This window comes from Pezoporus flaviventris, unplaced genomic scaffold (assembly GCF_033815535.1).
Source record: "Pezoporus flaviventris isolate CSIRO_AGI_PZ_B2104156 unplaced genomic scaffold, CSIRO_AGI_Pfla_v1 ptg000066l, whole genome shotgun sequence".
In the NCBI taxonomy this organism is placed as follows: Eukaryota; Metazoa; Chordata; class Aves; order Psittaciformes; family Psittacidae; genus Pezoporus; species Pezoporus flaviventris.
The window spans coordinates 4,226,812-4,250,024 of NW_026892614.1; the positions used below are offsets into that span (position 1 = coordinate 4,226,812).

General features: G+C 35.5%; 1 protein-coding gene across 2 annotated transcripts in view; it reads right to left on the reverse strand.

The window, feature by feature from the left end:
• TTC27 (tetratricopeptide repeat domain 27) overlaps positions 1-23,213 on the reverse strand; it is a 117,750-nt gene that overhangs the window by 87,923 nt on the left and 6,614 nt on the right. Inside the window, exons 3-8 of one of the 2 annotated variants that reach the window (XM_061471024.1) lie at positions 22,148-22,277; positions 14,462-14,602; positions 11,544-11,646; positions 8,806-8,970; positions 4,992-5,128; positions 1,093-1,205 (exon numbers count right to left, since the gene is read on the reverse strand). In XM_061471024.1, coding sequence (XP_061327008.1) covers positions 1,093-1,205; positions 4,992-5,128; positions 8,806-8,970; positions 11,544-11,646; positions 14,462-14,602; positions 22,148-22,277 — 789 coding nt within the window. The remainder of the gene's footprint in view (positions 1-1,092; positions 1,206-4,991; positions 5,129-8,805; positions 8,971-11,543; positions 11,647-14,461; positions 14,603-22,147; positions 22,278-23,213) is intronic. The other variant, XM_061471025.1, reaches the window with a different exon arrangement.

Here is a 23,213-nt window from a genome sequence, read left to right on the forward strand (position 1 = left end):
TTGCTTAACACTGCCTAACCCCCTGAATGGCATTTACCATTCCTGCAAGGAAGCAACACTGAAAAATATTTTGTTGGTTGTTTTTAGTTTCTTTAATGAGCTTCTTGCCTTGAGTCTTGCCAAACTCAGATACCACTTGGATTAATTATAATGTACACACAGAGCTGGGAGTCAAAATCGTTTCTAGCCACTATTCAGAGCATGACAGTAGTGGTTTCAAAGTGTCATACTGTGGTGAAAAAACCTACTGTGCAGACAAGTCAATGTAAAATACAAATTCTACCCTTTCAGAAAGAGACCAATAGACAAAATTTCCTCCAGAAGGATGGAGGCAGGAGGGATGAAATATTCTGAACACAAGAAAATACTGTGTTAAAAAATTAAATGCATGTGACAATGCTTCTGGGGAAGGGGAAGGCCTTGAGTCAGTGCAAAAGATTGAAAGTGACTTGGTCAGGAATGTATGTCAACCCACTGGGGTGGTTCACTCCTTTTTCCTCCAACTGGATCTACTTGGGGCCTTGAAAAAAAGACAAGCTTAAGTCTCAGGGAATAAAGAAAATATGAACCCACAGTACATATTCCACTCACGAATTCCTCATTACAGTGGATGGCTGAACAGTTAAAAGACATAGCTGAAACCGCAGACATCTGACTTCAACTATATAGCCAAGCAGGTGTGGGGGCCTTCAAAAAGCTGCAGTCTGAGAAATGAGCATATGAAAGGAAACAATCTTCTCTCCACCAATTATTTCACTGCGCTTTATGGGACAAAAAGAGGAAAATAACTGAAAATTTTGGCAAGTGGGAAGAGGAGGGGTAGAGATATTATAATGCGCTACAGAACAAGCAACGGATAAAAGAACAATATTAACAATATTAGCAACTAATGAAACAGTGCTGAAATTCTGAACTGGACACTAAGTTCACTCTGAGATAACTGAAAATTCTGCCCACATATAATGCAAGTCATACTATTTTAGCCAGACTACATAATAATGAAGGAAAAAAAGCCTCATTGACTCGCCACTTCATTATCACAATTATTCATGCAGTTTTGCAGTTTTTTTGAGTAACTGTGAACTAATTTACCATATTCCAAGGATTACAGCAAGCTCTTCTGCACACAAATCTGGTACTTGGTACTGATCAGCATCTGCTAATTTTATCTCATTAAGCAACGTATCATCGTTTAAGTCATAATTCTGTGGAAGAGAAAAAAAAGTATTTTAAAGTAAATAGAAACTGTTACAGAGAAATTTATGCTTTCAAAATATGAAAAAAATGTAACTTGTCTGAAACGGATAATACCAACATCAGAAAGAGACACAATGGAAAGTAAACTACCATTCTATAACTGTGACAGAATTAACTAACTAAGCCAGTAGAATGAAGTACCATCCGAACCAGTTTTACTACAAGTATACTGGTGGTCAGGCAGGAAGAACAGCATTCAGAGTAACTTTAAAATTATCTAAATATTGATTTTTTTTCCTTAAGGGCTGAAGAAGATTTTCCTTTTCAAATTCTTGCTTATAGTGTTACCAAAAATGTTGTCCTTTATTTTATGTATATTTAAAAAAAACCCAAACAGTCCTTAAACCAGCTATCGTACTACTGGTTTTTAGTTACCAGTAGTACAGAAAATGGATTATTCTAACAGTTTTTCAAGCTTCCTATTCATTTCCCTTCAATATCCTATTGGTATCTATTTCTAGCGAGCATCTTTCATTTGCAAGGTGAAAACAAGGGTCCATGGAAGAACAAAAAGTGAATAGGAATGCTCTGAAGTGGGCTATCTGCATTCATAACTGATATTCTATCACTGTATAAATGAAACTAAACTGTGAATTGGCAAAGAATGTGAAGAAAATAAATTTGTTTTAAGGGGATAATGAAGACATCCCCACTCTTAGAGGCATATTTAATACCATCATTTTATTTTCTTACATTAGCATATATAAGGATTATCTGCCACTTCCAGGTGAACACTATTCTAGAGTACTACACTATTATAATACCACTTCAGCATATGTAGCCTAAGTTACAATTTAATATAATACAATTAGAAAAAAATTTCCAGCTTCTGGCCTACATAATCTTTAAAATCTAGCCAGTATAAACAGTACTAATTGCTTTAACGTCACTATGAATACTGATCAACTGAACTGTACGCTACAATTTTAAAGCCTGATTTCCATCCCTCGGTTTAAAAATAAATTCCTTATTCCCCATAAACATAAAATCAGCTCTGATTTTTTTTAGATCTAATCAAACTATTATAAGATGCCACTTCACATCAGGAGTCCTTATGCATCACCTCAAGCCTGAAGTTTTCCTTTCACAGGAACTGACTTGTGAGCAAAGCTTTGAATTTAGTCTCAAATATTTTTAAATGCAAATAGTTTTCCATCTAGTGCCATCTGGGACAACATAATTGCTCAGCACCAGGGGGAAGCAGGAAGCACTTGACCAGAAATCAGCTCAGCTACCAGTCCAACAATCAGTCATATTGCTATTTTGGTTGTATTTTTAATGGAATTAAATTACTGACTGCTTAATTGCAAAATAGCTTGTTCAGTTACCTTGCTGAATAATTATAAGGGGGGAACTTTAAGACCATAGAAGAAAGCACTGCAAAACAGGAGATGAAGATTAATTGTGACCAGTGTCAATTTGGCCTTTTTACATACTGACAAAGTTTATAATTCTTGTAGGAATTTTTTTCCACTCATCCAGGATAATTCCTATCTTTAGACAAATAAAAGTATTTTCCTTTACCTGAAAATGGTAGACTTAAAATAAGAACATTGGACAAGAGAAGAAAATTTCCCTATAATAATTTCGCAGCATGATTACAGGCCTTTTACCGTTCCATGCATTTATGTTAATTCTGTGGAGATTCTCAGCACCTTTCAAGGCTTTGCCTTTATGCATTTCCATGAATAGTCTTTTAAAAGTCTACAAGACAGATCAAGCACCTGCCCTAAACTTAGATGGAGATGCAATGATGTTGTTGGTAGCTTTTGATGGATGGAGAATAGCATTAACTCCAAATTTTAGCTAAAATAGCTTCAAGGTACACTCAAGGCTGACAAATTTGAGACCATACCTGGCAAAAGAAACACTAGGACTCACTGTTAAAGTTAACACTGACAAATTACATGAACAAGTTGTATTTTGATACTACATTATTCATAAAGACATGCTGGAAAAAGCGGGGGGGGGAAATCAAGAACTTTAACTGGTAATTTAACAAACACATGAATTGGAGAATCTACTTAGTCAAGCCTGGTCTAATGCCTGTGGCAGAATATTCACACACAGTGTTAATAAAATATCTGAACTTGAAAAAGCGCAGGTTTTCTTTAAAGCCATGCACTGCTCTACTAACATTATTTTCTAGAACTTCTGACACACACAAAATGCAGAAATAAAAGGTTCCTTTTTTGGTTTTTTCCCCAGAAGCAGACTGTGGGAACAGAAATCCTAACTTTCCTTAATACAGACCCTGAGCAACTTATGAAGAGAATTATGACACAGTCACTCACACTTGCACAAAATTTAATTCCCTCCATATAGCCAAAACCTCTCAAGCCCTTTCTAGCATCATATATTCACTTTTCAGAAAGAGTAGATATGCTTATTTTTCTAATATTATTTTGAAGATACATTCTCCAAAATCTTAGTAGGAAGGCATGGATAACATATGCACTACTAATTTTTAAAGGCTCTAAGGACCCTCTTGTCCTTCTCAAACTCCCACTAAATTTAATGAACAGACCCAAAGCTGCTGAAGTAAGAGGACACACAAATATAGTATTTTATTAGCAAGGACAATACATTACAGTCCAGTTTATACCTACAACCTAAACCAGTACTGTCATTATTTTATGCCAAATTAAAGTCCTTATCAGATAGTCTACAAAGGCAAATTCTTCAGAAAGTTCCAAATAACTGGATAAAACAGTTACACAATATCTCAGTTCGGGACTCTCCAAGAACAATGCACCCTATCATCTTAAAGGTCTTTCCAATCTAAAGGATTCTATGATTTAGTTCTAGGTAAGTTGTAAGGTAAGGCTTTAAGTCTGACACTCACCAAGTGGCCTCACCTGAGCTTTCACTATCCTTAAATAGGCTCCTATACATAGGTCTAAGCACAATTTGTTAAGATATATGCAGTCAATCTCTTTTCATCAAATCAAATACAACACTAAGGACATACTAATGGACAAGCAAAAAAATAAAAAAGTTAGGGCAGTCTCTTAAGATATTTGTGCATTCAATGTAGAAATAGAGAAGTACTGCCAAATTTTTTGCTTAAGACCGCTGCTTGACCTGGAACTCTATCAAGGCATAACCCTTTTTTATAAAGGGCTTTCCAACTTAAAGAGTAAGTCTTGGACCATAATGCCTCAGTTTATCTCTGGATTCTTTAGCAAATTCAAATAACCTTAAATCCTGACCAGAACTCCTCCTCATGAGGGAAAAATGCCATTCCAAAACAATTCAGAGGTTGTTGAGCCATTTATTGTTGAACTCATCATGCACAGCCTTAAGATCAGCTGGGCCAAGTCATGTAATTCATGCCAGTAGGAATACCTAGACTAATTTCCTATCTTCACTCTGTCATTAAACCCGACTGTCAGTCCTTAGCAATCCATGTTTTTTTCTGATGCCTTGCAGGCTGTTTCTAAAAACTGTCTCTCATCTGTTTTCCTAACTCCATCACTCTTAGTCACTATAAATTAATACATGAACTGTGAAAGGTCGTATTTGCAGATATGCTTTTAGCCGACAATCATACATTGTTTTAACCCATGGCCTTTAATACCAGACAGACATCTACCCTGCACCTTTTTCAAAAGCTTTCAGAAATCAGTTAAGTTTATACGAGGCAACACACACTTTTCACTTGAAGACACTCAAGAAAAGCTTCAGAACACTGTAATTTTAAGAAATTAATACAATTCTCCTCAAATACTTGCCATTGTTAAGTTTTCTAGAGGTGTTGGAGCTGGACTTAGTTCACTGTGAGGAAGAAGGAATTCATCTGTTCTTTGGACATCCAAAATAAGCTGTGCAACATATTTTTCCTGAAATCGTGTTCTCTTCCCCAAAGCACCTACAGAAAATCAATACAAATTCACATTAATGAACACTAAGAACCACTAATCCCATCAAGCACAAGAAAGTTGCTCACAATAAAGCAAATCAAAGACAGAAACCCATTAAGAATTAGCCTATGAAATTTAGCTGTGATTTAAATCTGTTGGATCTCTTAGCAGTGAGCTACATGTGCTTTTGCCATGACATACAAACAAACGTATTACAAACATGCAAATGCAGCTAGGTAGGTCTCACAAAGCCACTTTTAGGTAAATTTTCCACCATATTGTCTCTTGAAAATTCACAGTAATCAAGATTCATCCCTAGCAGTAAGCCACAAGCAATTGTTTGATTTGCCTGTAAAAAGTTAATGACAACGTAGAGACACTTCAGCAAATGAAAATCCCACAGTATTTTAAAGGCCATCATTTTAAATATTTCAAATCTTCCTTTGGAGACAGGCCTACAAAGAAGAATCACAGACATAATACAGCATATAAGACACTGTAAAAGTAACGTGACAGAGTGAAACAGCAAACCAGTGAAAGCTGTCTACCGAATTTATCAATATTCAGAATGCATAATGTGAAATTCCTCTCGGGGTTGTTTCTTCAGTTTTTTACAGGACCCTCAGACATATTGGCATATTTCTCCTCCCTTTTTACTAATTTTTAGGTGGCAATTGGCATTTATACCAAATTGAAAAGAAAAACATGCCTGTTCTTCGTCTGTTAGCAACCTAGGTTACAAGCTGCAACCTTGATTTCCAAGTTGCAATCAGAAAAATCATAGAATAATTCCAAAATGGTAACGTAAAATAACAGAATCTTAACCAGAGCCAAAACGGACGTAAAAATTACTTAAAATCTGGAGGCTTGCTCGCTTATTGTTGAGTACTGTGTCATAGTAATAATGTGAAAGCCAGATAACAGAATCAGAGGACTGAATGCTGATCCACTTGCAGGACATAAAATCTTTGAGGTAAAGATGATTGACTGTTCATGTGACAAAAGCCTGAGGACAAGGCTATTGTCACTAAGAATTACCTAGCACAGGCACTGAAATAGCAGTCACCCCTTATCTTCCTGAAGCTGAAAACACAGCAGTAGAGAAGACGGAAATAAATCTGATTTCTGCTTTCCTGCCAATTACCCATTTAATGGGTAAGCCCTGTGTTACGAGTTTATAAAGATTCTAAAAATGCCACCTTAAAATCACAAGGCACACTGCAGAGAAGACACAGAGAAAGAAATACTGGATAATGATTTATACTAATTTTATGTGGCAGTGCTCAATTATCAGTTTTAATAACACTTGAAAATAATTATACTGTAATTTACTTCCTATTATGTCTTACTGCTTAAATAGCTAAATAAAACATACTTGCAAAGTTATGCTAATTAATAATACATTTACTTGCTACCACCTAGAAACTGTGATTTGTTTATGCTTAGCTGCATACACCTCCCACTCCATTTCTTTAAGTAAAGAATTCATTATTATTACAGTGACAAAACAATATTTTTTATTTGGAAAATATACATCATGTGTTAAACCTAGGGGAAACAAATTGCTTGCTTTACACCACCACATATCCTCATAAAACAGAGGGAACCTACTCCGAGATTTTACCGAGATTCTGTTCCATATTAAATATTCCCAGCGATGCATTACTGGGCGTGAAAACAAAAACAAGACAATATGCAGATTTCAGAGTTCAGCATTATTAATCCTCCAGATCTGTTGATCTTAAATTTACCTTGGACTACCATTCTTTATCTTAGTAAATTTATAAGCAAGAAGGACCACATACTTCTCTTTTACTGGAAATAGCTTTGTGGAGTTAGCGATCGTTGTGACTTATTGTGAGGGACAAAGTTACTTTTTAATAAATGCTGAATAGAGCACAGACCTGGATTAAAGGGACTTTGAAAAGCACACAAGCCAAAATAAGTATAAGAATAACTTTGGAAAATACTAATTCTAAATTCTCTAAGAACAGCAAACATTTCCATGCCATAAGAAAATACTCAACTCGTACGGACTGCAATCATTAAAGAATAAAAACCTCTTAAAGATCCTTTCCTAAAAAGGAAATTCCTTCCAAAAGCCTTAAAAATGTCTTTCCTAGAGTCTGAATTTTTACATTAAAGCAAAGTCTTTTCTGATGATGTAACATTCTTTCCATTTAGCCCAAACATGCATGTCAAATGAGTTTGCCTAGAATGTAAACAATTCCCACATGTTCAGCTCAGTTCATTTGCCTTCAGGTTAGACATCCTTCGTAACTATTCTAAAAGATTTAAGGAGATAAACCACAGAACTTTTAAGAGTTTCACAACATTTTTCCAAGAGTCTGTAAGACCACAAACTCTCTCTGGAACTAGCATAACCTCTTGGTAAAATAATAACAAAAATACAAATAATTCCAATGCATCCAAATTGCTTTTTCCACCCCCTTCCAAACAAGAGGGTATTTTCCTAGGTTAGATTTAAGGAAATTATTCACCCAAAATCTGAAGATCTCTTTCAAAGTGGGAAAAAAAAACAAACCAAACAAACAGCACACAGCTGTAAGTTGAGGAATATCCATGAATAGCCACCTTCCACCTTGATTTTAGTTAATTAATCTTTTATAGCTTGAGTATCATGACACACATTGATGTTTTTAATAAAAATAAAAACCCCAAAAATGAAAACTTTAGGTTAATTTCAAACAAAACCACCTTATAATACCAAGTTTGCAGTACATACCACACAAAAAAAAAAAAAATTTTTTTTTTTTTTTTATTTTTGTGTGGGTTTTTTTGTTTGTATCATTGGAATTTTTTAATTAAAATACTGAACTGACTCAGGATACAAGTAGAAGTAACTGCAGCTCCAATCTAAATATAAAAAAAGTGCTGCCTTGTAACATACAGTGGTGTAATAGGAGGCTGCAAGTTTCAGTTCCTGAGTGCTTTCCACTAATAAGCCTACAGAAAAAAAACAACATAATGGTTTTGCATTTTTACTCAGGTACAATCAAAAGTTCTCAACAGAAAAGGTGTGTGTTTTATGTCATTTTATTACCTAGCAGGACCAGCTAGACCTAAGAGCCCCATATCTATCTATGCAATTTTAAATGAAGTTCCAAGTGCAGCAAAGTGATCTGACTGACTCCAAAGAATACAATTATCCTTTCAGAACCTAAAGTCTCCGTAATGATTGAATCCTCAATACTACTGTTCGACTTTTCTACTTATTTCCTGTGATAACAGCAGTCCTTGAAGTGACTTTTAAATGCTATTTACATGGAGTCCATCTAGGCTAGTGGCATAAAAAGTCAAAGACTGCATCAAATCATCATGCAGACTTCTTCAGAAGTGTCTACAAACAAACTATTCACCATGACACCAGCTAGTTCAGGAATCCCACAAGAGACAAGTAGACCTAGAATTTGACAGGAAACACGAAAAGGAAAGATCACAATACCACAGACATCCATGTTAGGGATGATACTGTAACTAGACAGCATATTTCTCTTCCTTTTTCCAAGTAATGGTCATTCTTAGAAGACAAGTAAATCTGACTGCTAAAAGTCAGGATTCAAAATATAGTCCATTTCTAATTGAATACGTAAAAAACTCCAAATAAATCATGTTAGTTTGGCCCACCCAACCATTCTCAAAGACTGTAAAAGCAAAAACTTACCTGTGAGATTAATCTGCAGTTTCGTTATGTCTTTAGCCATACTGAAACACTGTTTAGCTTTTTTATACTCATAGTAATACAAAAACGTATAGGCACACTCAAGATGGAACTGAACTGCTAGGTGCCAGCTTTCACTGCTTGTGAACAAAGTTTGTGCTTCTGTCACTGCAAATTAAGAAAAATAACAGCTGTCGGGATGTAGTCTGCATGAATGATGTTTTAAAAATACACTTAAAACACCAGGAGAAAAAGTCTGTTGTGCTTCAAATAGATTGTTCTTTACACCACACATTTAAAAACCCACAGTCAGTGCACAGAAGTTATGCAGTATTATAAGCATTTTTCAAGTTTTACATCTAAGGATTACTACTGCAACAACCAGAAGTTTAATCTTTGCTCATATTTTACATCAAAGCTGAATTGGGATATATTACTTTTGTAGGAAATAAACAACAAATTGTCTTGGACCTGCTGAAGAACACACGATCTCAGAACACAGACTGTTGAGGTAATACCCTCATTACCCAAAATTACCAAGGATTTTTTAAAACATTTTTCTCTGATTTTTGAACTTAGAGGTTGGCAGCCAACTCCAGCCTGAACAGATTGTACAGTTTAAACCTCCTAGGCTTTTTTTTTTTTTTTAGTACTTGTTAATCCTCAAAAACTTTCAATCAATACAGAAAGCTGGTAAACCTGAACATATTTTATACACAGCTTTTTTTAATCCCATAAATAAGGATTTGCATGGATAAATCCCACCTAACAACTTAACTTTTTCCGAAGTCTGATTTTAGAGATTTTGTTTAATAAAAGCAAATTGGTAATTTAAAAATATTACTGCCATGGTTTTCAACTAAAGCAGGATAGAGAATGCAGCAGGTTACAACTTAATCTTCTAAATAACCCCTTCAAGAGACTACAACTATTTAAAAAAAACAAAAGTCTGTGCAATTTAATCCCTGCTTTGAGCCAAAAGCCTATTTCAAACATACCACTTCAAAACTGAGAAAGTTAGCTAAATTTTAACCTTATATTTAAGTAATGTATCCTCTTCACTAATGAACGATCTCAGGTTTTAACGCTTCTGCCCATACTTATCATTGAACACATTCTTTTTTAAAAAAACAGAATAATGCCCATATTAAGGATCATAAAACACCTGCCTTTCTAACAAAAGCTTTGTTTTTTGTAAGGGGGGGGGGGGGGGGGGTGGATGGAGCAAGCAATAAAAATCCCAAGAAACCAGTAAATGATTTGGGACATCTGCCATCTTTATCTGCTTTTCACACTCTATACAGTGCCATTCTGACCATTCCCCAAAAATTCCATTTACATGCAGAAAAAATAGAATTAGTTTTCTATGAGTTATTTTCAAGCACTAATCAAAGACTATTTAAAAGGTTTACTGAGTATTTGTTTCATGGAATATGAAGGTACTTATTTGAAATACCAGATGGCTTTAATTTGAAAGTAAATTCACTACAGATTCAAGTATACTTCACATCATCTCCTTGGAAAACCATATCCAGGAGTCTCAAAACAGGTCACTGAAAACAGACATCTTAGTGCTTATTTAGTATCTGTGCATAAGCAGCAGCAGCCTCTACACAGCTCAGGGCTGCACAAACTACTGTATCTCTACCCAATATCAGCTAGTCAATTAATTTTAATTAATGACTTCTTTTTCAGTTTTGTTTCATGTTTTTCCAAAAAGTAACAGTCACATTAACATACTCCAAATTTCTCTGATATTTTTATCTACATAACAGAACCCGAAAGTGCTTTCATGTGCTCTACATTCTCCAAAGTTCACACAACAAAACTATTCCATCAAGTCAGAACTGCAATACTCAAATAGAACTGCAAAAGCATTAGCATCTAACTATCTGATGCTGGGCATCTTCAAAACGTACGTATGTTGCAGATCAAAAAAAAATCTCCATTAAGTACAGTAGGGGAGGAGTCTTGAAACTTTGGCATTTAACATTGCTACCTTCATCAAAACATATATGACAACTCATCTCTAAATGCAATAGAAAATTTCTTCTATGTAACTGGTTGGAAATTTTAGGCTTGTTAAATTAAATGTGGAATCTTTAGCTGACTAACTGGCAAGGGGCAAATGTCCATAAGCAGCTTGCCTCTTCATCCTTCTCAGTTGCTGCAGGAAGTGATATCAACTGTCTATGGAAGAGTTTATGTTTCTTAGAAAAAAAAAAAACAAGTGATATAATTACATTTGACATTTTAACTTTCTACATGGTTTTTGTAAACATATATATTACATAATTTAATGTTGTCTATTTTTTCTATGTATAATGCAGAGTAGTAATAAATCTCAAAACTTAAGAGGTTAGGACAGAGAAAAGGAAAAAAGTTTATCTCCTTCATGAAGATATAGAAGAAGAACATGCCCTTTTCAAAACTAAATGAGCTCAGTTAAGTAAGGGTTGAGAACTACAGAATGGCTTCAAATGAACTTGTGACAAGTTAACAGCGTTAAGCATGGGAGAAGAAAACCTTTGTCTTCAATAACATATTCCAGTTTTCATCTTAGAGGCTGGAAAACAGCATGTGCCACGCAACTCCATGTCAATTTAAGTGAATTCTGTTCCTTCTCTACTCGCTGTAGTTACACAAGCATCATGCTGAGAGCTGTGCCTACAAATTCCCCTCTCCTATGGTATCTTGCAACTGATCCTGTAGGCCAATAAACCGAGTAATTAGAAACATACCTTGTTTTATACAGGTCTGGGCAAGAGAAAATAGCTCAGGTGATCTCTCCTCTAACAACTGCTGGTGAATATTCACACACCTTAGAGTCCACCAAAACACTGTCTGAAAGAAAATATGGATATTTCAAATAAATAACAGGTATATTTCAAAGTATCCTTAAGAACAAAAACACAAATGACACAACAAAACCAAAACACAGAACAGGAAAAAGGATAAGTGCCTTTAAAATAAAGATTTTGCAATTTATTCAATTCTAATTTCTAAACAATACTAAACCATCCAAAATTGCTGTTTATATAAAAAAGTGAACACCAACCTAGGTTAAAGATGAACATATTCAAGCAGCTCTACAGTGCTCTAAGAGTTTGATGGACTTTCCCAGTTAATTTCTCTAGCTGCTCTTTGAATCCTGCAAATCTTTAGGACCATATTCTGTTAAGAAACTGCTCAAACAGAAGATAAAAGGAACACTTGTGTGCACTTGTTCTGGAGTAGCCACTTGCTACTTTGATTTCACACCTCCTAATTCTGGTAACAGAAAAAGACAAAAAAAAAAAATAACAAAACAAAACCAACTGTTTCTCACATACCTTCTTTTGTGTCACTTTCATGATTTTAATAGACACCCATGATTTCACTCTTCAGTAATCTTTCCAGCCTGAAGAGTCCTAGACTATTCAGCTGATTTTTAATGGAAGCCATTCTGTATTTCTGATCATCCAGTGTTACCCTTCTAGGCAATTTTCCTGTCCTGTTTTTTGTTGTTTTTTTTTTTTCAGGTGGGGGTAGAAAGGAGACAGTGAGGTGGAGGAGGATCAGAACTGCTCATGAGAACACCTCACAATCACAATTGAAAGTATTAATGTTTCTACGTGGAATTTCAAATAGGTAAATACCTTACTGAACTAAGTAATCCTTCTATAGCAGAGCTGAATCACAGCTCAGGAAATAGAAAGCTGTGTACAGAAAACATAAGTTCCCCACCATATTTTATCCCTCTCTAGCTGCACCAGGTGGAAATGCAGGGAAAAGCTAACTGATAATGCAATGGTCTATTCTCTAAATTACCTAGAAAATTGTCACCTGTGAATATAGGGTATGCCTCTACACAGGCCCTAATGATTACTAGTTAATCGACTATTGTTATCACACCAGTAATTTTCTATGAAACAGATATTTGATTGCTTCCAAGATGTACCTATCTTCTGAGCTTTTCATACAGGTATGCTTACATCAGACTGACCTAAGGGCTGTACAGTAGTCAAGCATAAACATCTAAACCAATCACATGTAGTTGACTAACATCCCTAGAAAGGAACCATCAAAAAGAATAGCAGCTTCTATTTCAAAAAGCAATGAAAGATGACTTTTGATATCAAGCTGAACAGAGTAAAAGCACACGAACAACAGACTTTGTGAAAAAAGACCAGATCCTGACATTTCATCACTTTAGAAACTTAAAGCAATTTAAATTAGTTTCCAATTACTTCAGTTTAGCTATTTATAGTATTCATTTTCCCACACAACTGATTATTCAGCTTAATGATACGATTTCCTGAAGCTTGCCACTCAGAAATGCTAGAATGGGAGAGAGCACACATACAAGTTTCAGGCAAGCCAGATAAACTCTGTATAATATTCTGTCAGCAATGTTAGCTTTTAGGGAGACAAGTTAATTTTTGGATTATTTTTAAGCATTTAATCTTCCATGTATAATTTTGTAATAAAAAAGGGCTTTATCACTGCTTCAGGGAATATATTTCGAGTAGTTCACACCACTTTAAATTTATTTGCACTAAACAAAGCAAAAGTATTAAAAGACTTCATTAGGATCAAACTGAAACAAAAAAGAATGGCAATCTTTAATTGCTACATTGACCTGTTGATGAAAGTAGTTTTTATCAGTTGTCCACTTTAAAATACTATCCAAACTTGATGTAACCTAAGTAATTGAACCTCCACTAGGTAGAAGGTGGCCTCCTATTACGTCAGTCTGAGGGCAGGCAGCAAGGGAATTCTCTATACTGGGTACATTTTCTGCCTTCCTGACTGACCCAATTACTGAAATTCAACAGCACTCATCTGTGAATAACAGGGAAAACGATGGAAGAGCTTGGCTCCCCAAAATGCAGCACAGCCAATATCTCCTACACAGTTTAATTCATTAATCAAACAAAGACCCAGCTGTGAAGGGATGTTGTCAGCCAAGCATATAGAGAGACCATGTGTCATCCTGATCTCCAGCCAAATTCTGTTCAATTGGAATGTAATAAAAAGACATTACTGCTGTTAAAAGTTGCCTAGTTCCAGACTCCTGCTACCGAACAGCCTGCTGCTAAACTACAAGGCAAGTATAGACTAAAGCCCTCTCTCATGGAAAGGTCCATCATATCTTCTCATTTTTAATGTACAAGCACAATAGAGAATTAAGGTGGCCTCCACATGGATGCCTATAGAAGAGGTAGAGGATTAACAACAAACAAAAGAGTATACTTCCTTGCCATCTGGAACTCATGGCTTAGAACTCATACAGTAATGGTTAAAAGTATCCCAAAGCTTGTTAAAAAAGGACACAATATATGTGTGCTACATCACAGAGCATTCTCTCTCCCCTCCCCCAAATGTCACAAAGTATGTGTCTTAAAATTGCTTCTTATTAAATTTTCTAATTTTTCCAGGTAATGAAGGTATCATTCTTCTCTCTTGGAGAAGAAAAGATCCGTTTTAATAGATTATCCTTAAGAAAAAGATACTTATGTTTAATTGTAAGCAATTTTGACCTGTTTCTTAGAAGAAAAAACCTCAGAGATGCAGGAAAAAAAAACAAAAAAACAAAAGGAATTATACTGATTCAAAGAATGAGAGAAGCAGTTAATGAGTAGCTGGCAGTCATAATCATGAGTCACATATTTCTCACCTGAAGAGATGCAAGCTTGTGTCTGGAATTGACAAGGATTATCCTGGCTATAAGCAGCAAAATAGGATGAGAAGTCAAGGTATAGACTGATTCAGCATCTAGAACCAGCATCTTCAGAATAGCCGCATGCAGCATTTTTGGCTGAAAGAAGAATAAAGGAAAAAAATACTAGGTTCAGGAAACATAAGTAAGTCCATGAACAAGTCATGTAATACAGAATTAGAAAAAATAACTGCTCATGTATTTAAGGAAAAATTCTCATCAAAACATTGGGGAAAAAAAACTGCCATCTCTTGGAGACTGAACCTTTTACTAAGTCATGGTGAATTCTGCCTTATGTCTTGTGGTCCTGACACACCGTATCAAAAACATCTGGAAGACTCCGATTTCCTCTCATCTGAAATGTCTATGTCCAGTTAACACTATTCCCAAACACATTCCAGTAATATCCTCCCCATGATCTACAGAGAAAAGCTTCTGGTAAATCCATGCCATTCAATTTTTAATCACAGAAATAAAATAATTCATTAAATTAAACCTACAGCACTCAAATACACTAGGTATTCTTCCAGTCATGTCAAGATGTATTATCTTCATTCCCTAGAGGGAGCTTTGTGTCAGAGTGACATCAGGGCAGCAGTATCAGAGGCATTCCTCACTCTGCCAAAAAAAAACCAGAAACAACTCTCCCTGCTTTGGATTCTTTCCTGTATGATGTTCCCTATAGTATTTTTTTTACTTAATGTGCTTGAGATGGCTCTCCAGGAAATCTGCCTCTGTGGTGACTGTCATCCAACAGTCACATATTCTTCTCTCACTTTTAATGCAATGAAAGCATTTAAGAGGTTTATCTTCAGGAACAGGGAGACATCAGTTCAGCAGTTTATTCCTAGTTCTCATAGGACAGGTTTCCTTTGCAAACTAAAAGCAGTGCTTTTGTTTCCAGTTGGTATGAAAGGGGCAAGAAAAGGGAAAGGAAAGAGGAGAAGGTTAAATGACAGCCTGCATTTAAGTCCCTTGCCTGAGAAAATTTGCCATTCAGTCTACACAATCAGGACAGAAGTTATTTGAATCACATTTAAACTTTTTAAGCTGAATGAATAATGTAATTCCTAAGTTACTTGAAACTGTTTTCAATACCTTTACCAAGAGGTTACATTGAAGACAGAAGTTGTAAGCCACATTACTCCCCTAATTCACCTTTCAATAACAAGTCTGCAAGGCTTTTTTTTTTTTCCCCAATTTGCTTAGGTTTGTTAGTTATCTATCTTGCATTAACATTGCAAATACTTTTACTTTGTAGACAATGACTAGGGACTTTGTTTACTCACAGTGGAATCTTGCATGACATCGCTGCAGTCATTTCAGTTCCACTGTGGAAAACAAAGTTTACAATAGCCTGAGAAACCACTTAAGAATAAAGGAAACAAACTGCCAAGTATATCAGATCCCTCTCACCTCTACTGATTCAGAAAGGAACCACCTTACCAACATCTCTACTCTGACCTTGAGGGAAAGTCAGCATTCAGTAGTTTTAAAAATTCAATTTTAGAATACACACATGCAATTGCCCACCTAATATAATTCTCAGTTTAACATGAACTTTTTTCCCTTGTCTGCTCTGTTTTGATTCTATAATCAACGTAGACAGCACTTAAAATACTCAGTGGGAAAGAAAAGCAGCTATAAGTTTTCTTATGAAACCATTTTCTAAAAGAGCCTTGCTATACTAATCCACACTTGTTTAAGCACTGTAGCAAGCAATTAATCTCAAACTCACATTTCAAGTCCTTTCACTGGAAAAAGCTCAGTCCAACTAATGTAACATTACAAGGGATGTAATGAGGATGGGAAGAGATGATGACATGTCACAGCCTTGACAATAAGCCAAGTCTCAGAGCCAAAGAACTGCTACCCTATTTAAACAAATCCACGTTCTTTCCATGAAGCAAATCCCATATGGGAAAGCATACATCCTTTCTTTTAGCTGAGAAAGCCTAAACCAGCATTCATTCTTACAGCTTCTGCTCTAAGACCGCGTTATCAGTGCGGAATTCTAACAACAGAATTTACTGCCCTAAGGTAGACTTTAAAGATGAAAGAACAGCTACATGTAAGAGGTAGACACTTAAGCTTTTATAGCTTCAAGGGCTGAAAGGTTAGGAATCAAGTTCATAAAAATCCCTAAAGCATTGACTAAGAGTAAAAAGCAATTTTGAGCTTGCCTTGTACCTAAACACTTAAATATCCGAAGTTCTGAAGCTATCTCATACAGCTCAAAAATTCCACATCTCTCAAAACTGCCATAACCCAAACCTTGCTAACATGTTCTTGACCTAGTAAACCTGGGTTAGATTGTAGAGTCTTAGCTTTCTTCACCAGACTTGACACCAAAACATGAAATTATCTTATACAGGAATAATTTTCTTAAAACACAGAAACATATAGTAGATAATTACTGTATGAACATAGGATGAGAAATCTCTGAAGTAATCATCCAATTTGTTGTATCTGCAGGTGGTTCCATTTAACTAAATCCAGACAAATAAAGCTTAATTCACTCTAAATATATAATTTTTAATCTCTGAAACATAGCTGGTTATGTATTCAACTCCCAAACACTAAATTAATGGCTACTGTCAAGTTACTGTTTGTTAGTTACTACTAAAACCCTGAATGAACTGCAAGCTGAACAATACTCTTGGCTACTTCAGTTTTCACAGTATTTCAAAAGTATTGCTCAGAACAACCATTACCACCTGAGTAATGATGAAAATCAGAAAAAAAAGCTTCTGCCATTCACATTCAATAGCTCTGAGAATAGAGAATAGGAGAATTTTAGTTTAGGGGCTTCATGCCCTTTTCTTGCTAACAACAGTGACTACAGGCCACATGAGCATTTGGTATGGTTTTATTTTTGTATAAGAAACTGTTCTGAACTTGCCTTCCTAACATTTCATCAGCATTTTCCTCAGTCTTGGGGATCCTTCCCCTAAATCCAAAAAGGTAAGTGAAGACATACACAGAGGTAGAAAAAGCCAAACTAAAGGTTTGGGAAGACCCGTTTAAACAATTGGCAGAGGAAGGGGAGCCTTATATACCAGGCTTTTTAGATTTTAAACAGTACTAAGACTACTGCACAACAATTTGTCATTTGGCAAAGCTAAGGTGTTGTATCTTCCAGAATAACGGAGAATGTACCGAGGTTACTAGGCAAAGATTTGCTCCTTTGGAACACAATTCACTCTTTACTCTAGATTTCAGGGGATAAAAAAAAATGGGTTTGTTTGTAACTGCTTCTCTCTTTGACTTTCTGCAAAGAAGGCAAGATTACAGTGGAGGCTCCAGTTTTGTGACCCGAACTAGCAACAGGCAACCCATGCTGAGCCAACTTGTAGTCTCAAGATAATAAAGGTGAGCTAGCACAAGCAAGTCTTCCCTGAGAGTGCTACAGGTAGAAGTACTTAGCTATGATGCTCCTGCTACATATTCCCTACAAGGTTACAAAGGAGTCTCCCTTCTTTTCCATATTCATAGCAAGAGAATGTCAGGCCAGACTGTAGTCTACTTTAGCCTATTATCCCTGCTTACAAGACTGCACCACCCACATTCAGTCTTTATCATCCATCTTTATATTCCCCACAAGAGGCAGAAGTTTGCAAAATGTTCAAAGCCTGTATCTTGCTGGTCACTGGTACTCAACAGCACAGTCAGGCTAAAATTTAACTCTCTTCTTTGTGGCTAGTTTATGCTAATAGAAGCCAAGCATCTGAGTCTGGAAAAAGGAATTCCCAACACGCTGAATTAACATGGCTAAGGAATCACATTGAATTTGAGACAGTAGTATTACACAGTTTATCAGTATTTTTCATATTAATTATAAACATGGCTATTAATATCAATATTTCATTGATATATTTCAATGTGCGGTAATATTTCAGTCGCTTCCAGCAAAAGGATCAAATAATTCATAAAAGAAGCAATAATACAAGTATAAGAAAAAAGAATTATTCAAATGCATTCCAAAACTCATTATTTGGAATCAACCTGGAAGTTACTAAAGTCCAGCAGGAGCTATTGATAAATGTATTTGGAAGACTCCTAACAGTTAGTTACATGTACTACCAATTACCATATCAGAATCTTCTTCCAGATGAAGCTTCTCACTGTTATCAAATATATCATATTGTAAATATGAAAACAGATAATGAAGAATGAAAGCAGCTTGTTTGCACAATACTCTTAGTCACTGGCGGTCTTAACTAGTCCTACTACAGAGCTTTGTACAGTTCATCTACTGAAAATACTAAGTTGAATTGTATGAGCTAATACACAGAAACTATGGGGGTTGGAACTAGATGATTTTAAGGTCCTTTCCAACCCTAACTATTCTATGATTCTATGGAACTTAAGGGAGAATAAATACACACTAACACCAACAGTTCTTTATGTTTTATGGTACATGCAAAGAATCAGTGACAGTTCTTTCATAGACAAGGAGACCATTACTATATCCCATTTATTATAAGCACTGCACTATTAAAAAAGTTTTAGTTTAATTCCAGCAATTTCAAAGCCAGAACTGTTAAAACATTTTACGTCTCACATCATATGTACATGTTAATACATATGTACATCTCGTATCTTCCTTTAACAGAATCCACTTATTAAAAAAAAAAAAATCAAGGTAGTATCACTCAGACTGTTAACTGGTGTGGTAACTGAAAGACACCTAGTAACTAAAAATCTAGCTGCTTTTCTATAAAAAAAAATCCTAATAGAGTACATAAATGTAACTGTAATTTACAGAGAAGGCTGGAATCAATTTGGGGGATGGGAAATAATGTACATATACTCCAGGATATTGTTCATGAAAGACATCCAAGAGGCCTCTACCAGCAACGCAATTAGAAGAGGCTATTTTATTTGTTCTTCACTGAAATTAACTATAGTCTTATGCAGTCTTAATGCACTCATAAGAAATTAATGATGCATTCAGAAGTTATCTGGGAGCAGAAACGAAACTACGCCACTGATCCAGAAATGAAACTTTCAAAGGATAGAAATGGCATCAGTTATATAGCCTGAAAACATAAATTTAAGACTAATCCAAAGTTAAGACTAATTCAATAAAGGGTTCTGAAAATAAAAGTAACAGTTTTGAAAATATTCCGGGGGGAAAAAAAAGGAGACAATTGTAAGGCTGAAAGTTACTGACATTACTTAGAGCAGGCTACAAGAAACATGAAGACATACATTTTTTTAACCTTGACATGGGTAAAGATCATTTTAGTCTGAAAACATGAAAAATGAAAGGTCTATTTAAAAAAGGGATTGTATCAGTCTTGATGATGGAATATGGAACATTACAAGAGATGGAAAAAGTTATAGCTCTATTTTTAACACACTTTCTGAACATCTGTGTATGCAAGAAAGGAAAGCTGGATTAATGGAAGCACAAAAATGTCAGCTTATCAAGATGTTCACATCCTGGATGGGTTCAAGGCCAGGGTGGATGGGGCTTTAAGAAACCTGGTCTAGTGAAAGGTATAGTTGGAACTAGATCATCTTTAAGATCCCTTCCAACCCAAACCATTCTATGATTCTATGTTCATTTTTACAGAGCATTTATATACTAAGAATCCTTTGAAAGAAAAGTACATATAGGTAATTCAAAACATACAAGAGCTTTTGGATTAGATGCTTAATAAAGAAGAGAACTGGATTTTATATTTTAGCACATAAATGTTTAGTACTGTAGGGGAAAAAAAGAAAAAAACCCTAACATTTCAGAATATAGATAGCAATAATATAAATAAAAGTAAACTTTCACCTGAACACATAAATAGCTAAACCTTGCAGCAATATCAAAGTCTGACGCAGTACTCATTAGAAAACAAGTATGCTCAACTCTGTTTTCCATTGCAATCTCTTGCCAGTTCGTTATTCCCCTAATGCCACCTCTGGGTAAACAAGCATCTTCCAATGCATTACATTTATGGCCACAGCAGAAACACCACAGAAACTAAACAGGAAACTTATTCCATTATTTAACAGGTATTAGTATCTCATTCTCACCTTAAGACAGACAATAAGTGGGATGGTTAAAAGAATTATGAACATTGTGTTTTACAGGTCTGTGAACTCTTGTCAATGACAGCAATTCTAGGACTACCATCTTGTGCTGCAGCCTCTTTGTTAGGCTTCAGTTTGTGCATATACACAAACGTAGATTAGGGTTCTTTAGTAAAGAGAACCCACAGATTATAAGAACATTTTAATATTACAGTTCACTGGTCTTAAAGATTATAAACAAATTATAAGAATGGGAAAAAAAGTTTGTATTTATTATTATTATTATATATAAAGAAAATTGAACTAATTTTCCCCTCAAAAATAGAATACTTTTGTATTTCTGCTAACTCATTTCACACCCTAGAAGGTTTAGCAGTCTTGGTTTCCATTGTTACTTATCCAGTCACCAGAACATAAGATTTGAATTTCTAGTATCAAAAATTGAGCAAAAAATAAGCCTATATACACGCTGTGTTAGCGCTAAAAAATAAACCAAATTGATAAACATCTATTTAAAAAGAGGAAGAGAGGAGAATTAGTTATTTAGAAATATAACCTTGCAAACCAACCTAGGGTAGGACTTTGTGAATTATTGCATTCTCACAAAAACTTGCCACAATAATGCAATACAGAGCTGATGGTTTTATGTGAAACTTTTCACATACTCAAACTTCCCCTTATTCCACAGTTCACAGCATTTACACTGCCTATGTTCCATACCTTATTCAGTGAAATTCTAAATTTAAACTCATGTAGATTTCGCACTAGCGTCAGTTCTTCCCTGACACACTGCTGTAATTTTACCATATTTTTTTACCATATTTTTTACCATATTTACCAGTATTTTACCATAGCTTTAATTCCATGAGAAAAACTGATGCTCTAGAAGCTGTGCTGAACCACAGGTACAGGAGAGTCACTAGATAGTGTGCTAGTGCCATGAGAAACAATTGGCACATCTCACTTAAAATAAATTATGGTGTTCATCAGCTATTTACATTAAAAAGTGCCAAAGTAAATAGAACTAACAGTCCTCAGTTTCATCTCTTACATTCCCCTCCTCTTCCAAAGCTCTATTTGAGTTTACATTTTTGTACTAATACTCCTACTATTCACTTTACATCATTCATGAGCCTAAAAAGATACTGAGCATCCAAATCTACTATTGTCTTAGTATCTGACAGATATTCTGCTGTTTGCAAGATATGCAGCTTCTACCTTAGCATAAGAGGGGGAAATTTCTAAGCCATTTATAAAGATCTTTCTTTGATTCCAGTCAAGAACACATCCATAAATAAATAAATAAATTAGCAGTTTATTGGCTGCACATGCCCTTCAGGTAAATGCTTCCACACAATAAGTATCTTCCTCATGCAAAACATCTCCAGCAGAAAATGTCTTAAGCAGCGAAACAGAGTAACTACTATTAGGACCCTGCTTATAAAACCGATACAGCTGAAGATGCTTGCAATAGCAGCCAGAAGGCTCAGTAATCAAAGCAATTCTAGCACTGCACCTCACAGATGTGACTTCTCCGACACATCTGTGTGTTACAGTTATTTCTGAAAAGCAGCGATCATAAAAGGACAGCTTATTAAAATCCACATATACCTCACAGAATTTCTGTAACAACGCAGGTGGCAAAAAGTCATGAAGCTTTAACTGAACAGGAGGCCCGGTCCAATTGCTTTGAACAAAGAGCTGCAAACTGCCCACACCAAGTAGAAATATCAGCCTCTGCCTGCAATATAGATAAGGAAAGCAATTAGCAACACATTACATTTTTAATTAAGGCTAAGATCTGATTAATTCTTGTACTAATTAAAAACCCTCAGCCTTAAAAAAAAAAACACAACACAAAACAACAAAACCAAACAAAAAACCTCTCTTACTGGGAAAAAGAATAGATCTTAATATTTTAAAGATGGAATTATGAGACTTTCACTCTTGAAACTAAATAAGGCAAAATCTCTCTTATTTAAGACTAAACTCATCTAACATCATTATGATATTATTTCTTTACACACATACAGAAACAAATAATCTATGTCTGCAGAAGGCAGGGCACAATCCCTCAGAAATTAATCGCCCATTTAAAAGGTGTAGGCCTATAGGAGACTTGCACAAACTTCCAGTTTGGTTTATAATTCCTTGATTACTTATAACCTTACTGTGTTATCATCAGTCATGCGCCGACAAGGGCCCTGACACGTAATATGATGTGCCGCCTGCCCACAAAAAGTTAACATTTTAATTGTGTTGGTGAAAAATTGGTACGTTAAGGAGCATTGCCAAACGGGAAAAATCTAGCCTTCCCCCCTTCCTCCCCCTCCCTATAAAATAGAGACTTAAAGATGCAAGAGTCCTCCAAATGGGGGTGGGAAAAAAAAAAAGATGAAGTGTTATACAAGCCCGCAAAAAAAAACAAGTCAAGTAGAAAAGACACACAAACAAGCAGCTGGTGGGAAAGAATGTGATAAAAGATGTAGAACAATGAGAAAGCAGAAATGGGAAAGGCTTGGTTGAAAAGAAAGTCAGTTCCAAGGTCTAATCCCCACAAATGCTATTCTCTATTGCTTATCCCAGCCTCCCTTTGCCTATCCCCACCCCACACCTCTTTTTTATCAAGAAACATTTCATTCTGCCTCTGACTGCCTTCACACTTACACTGCAGACC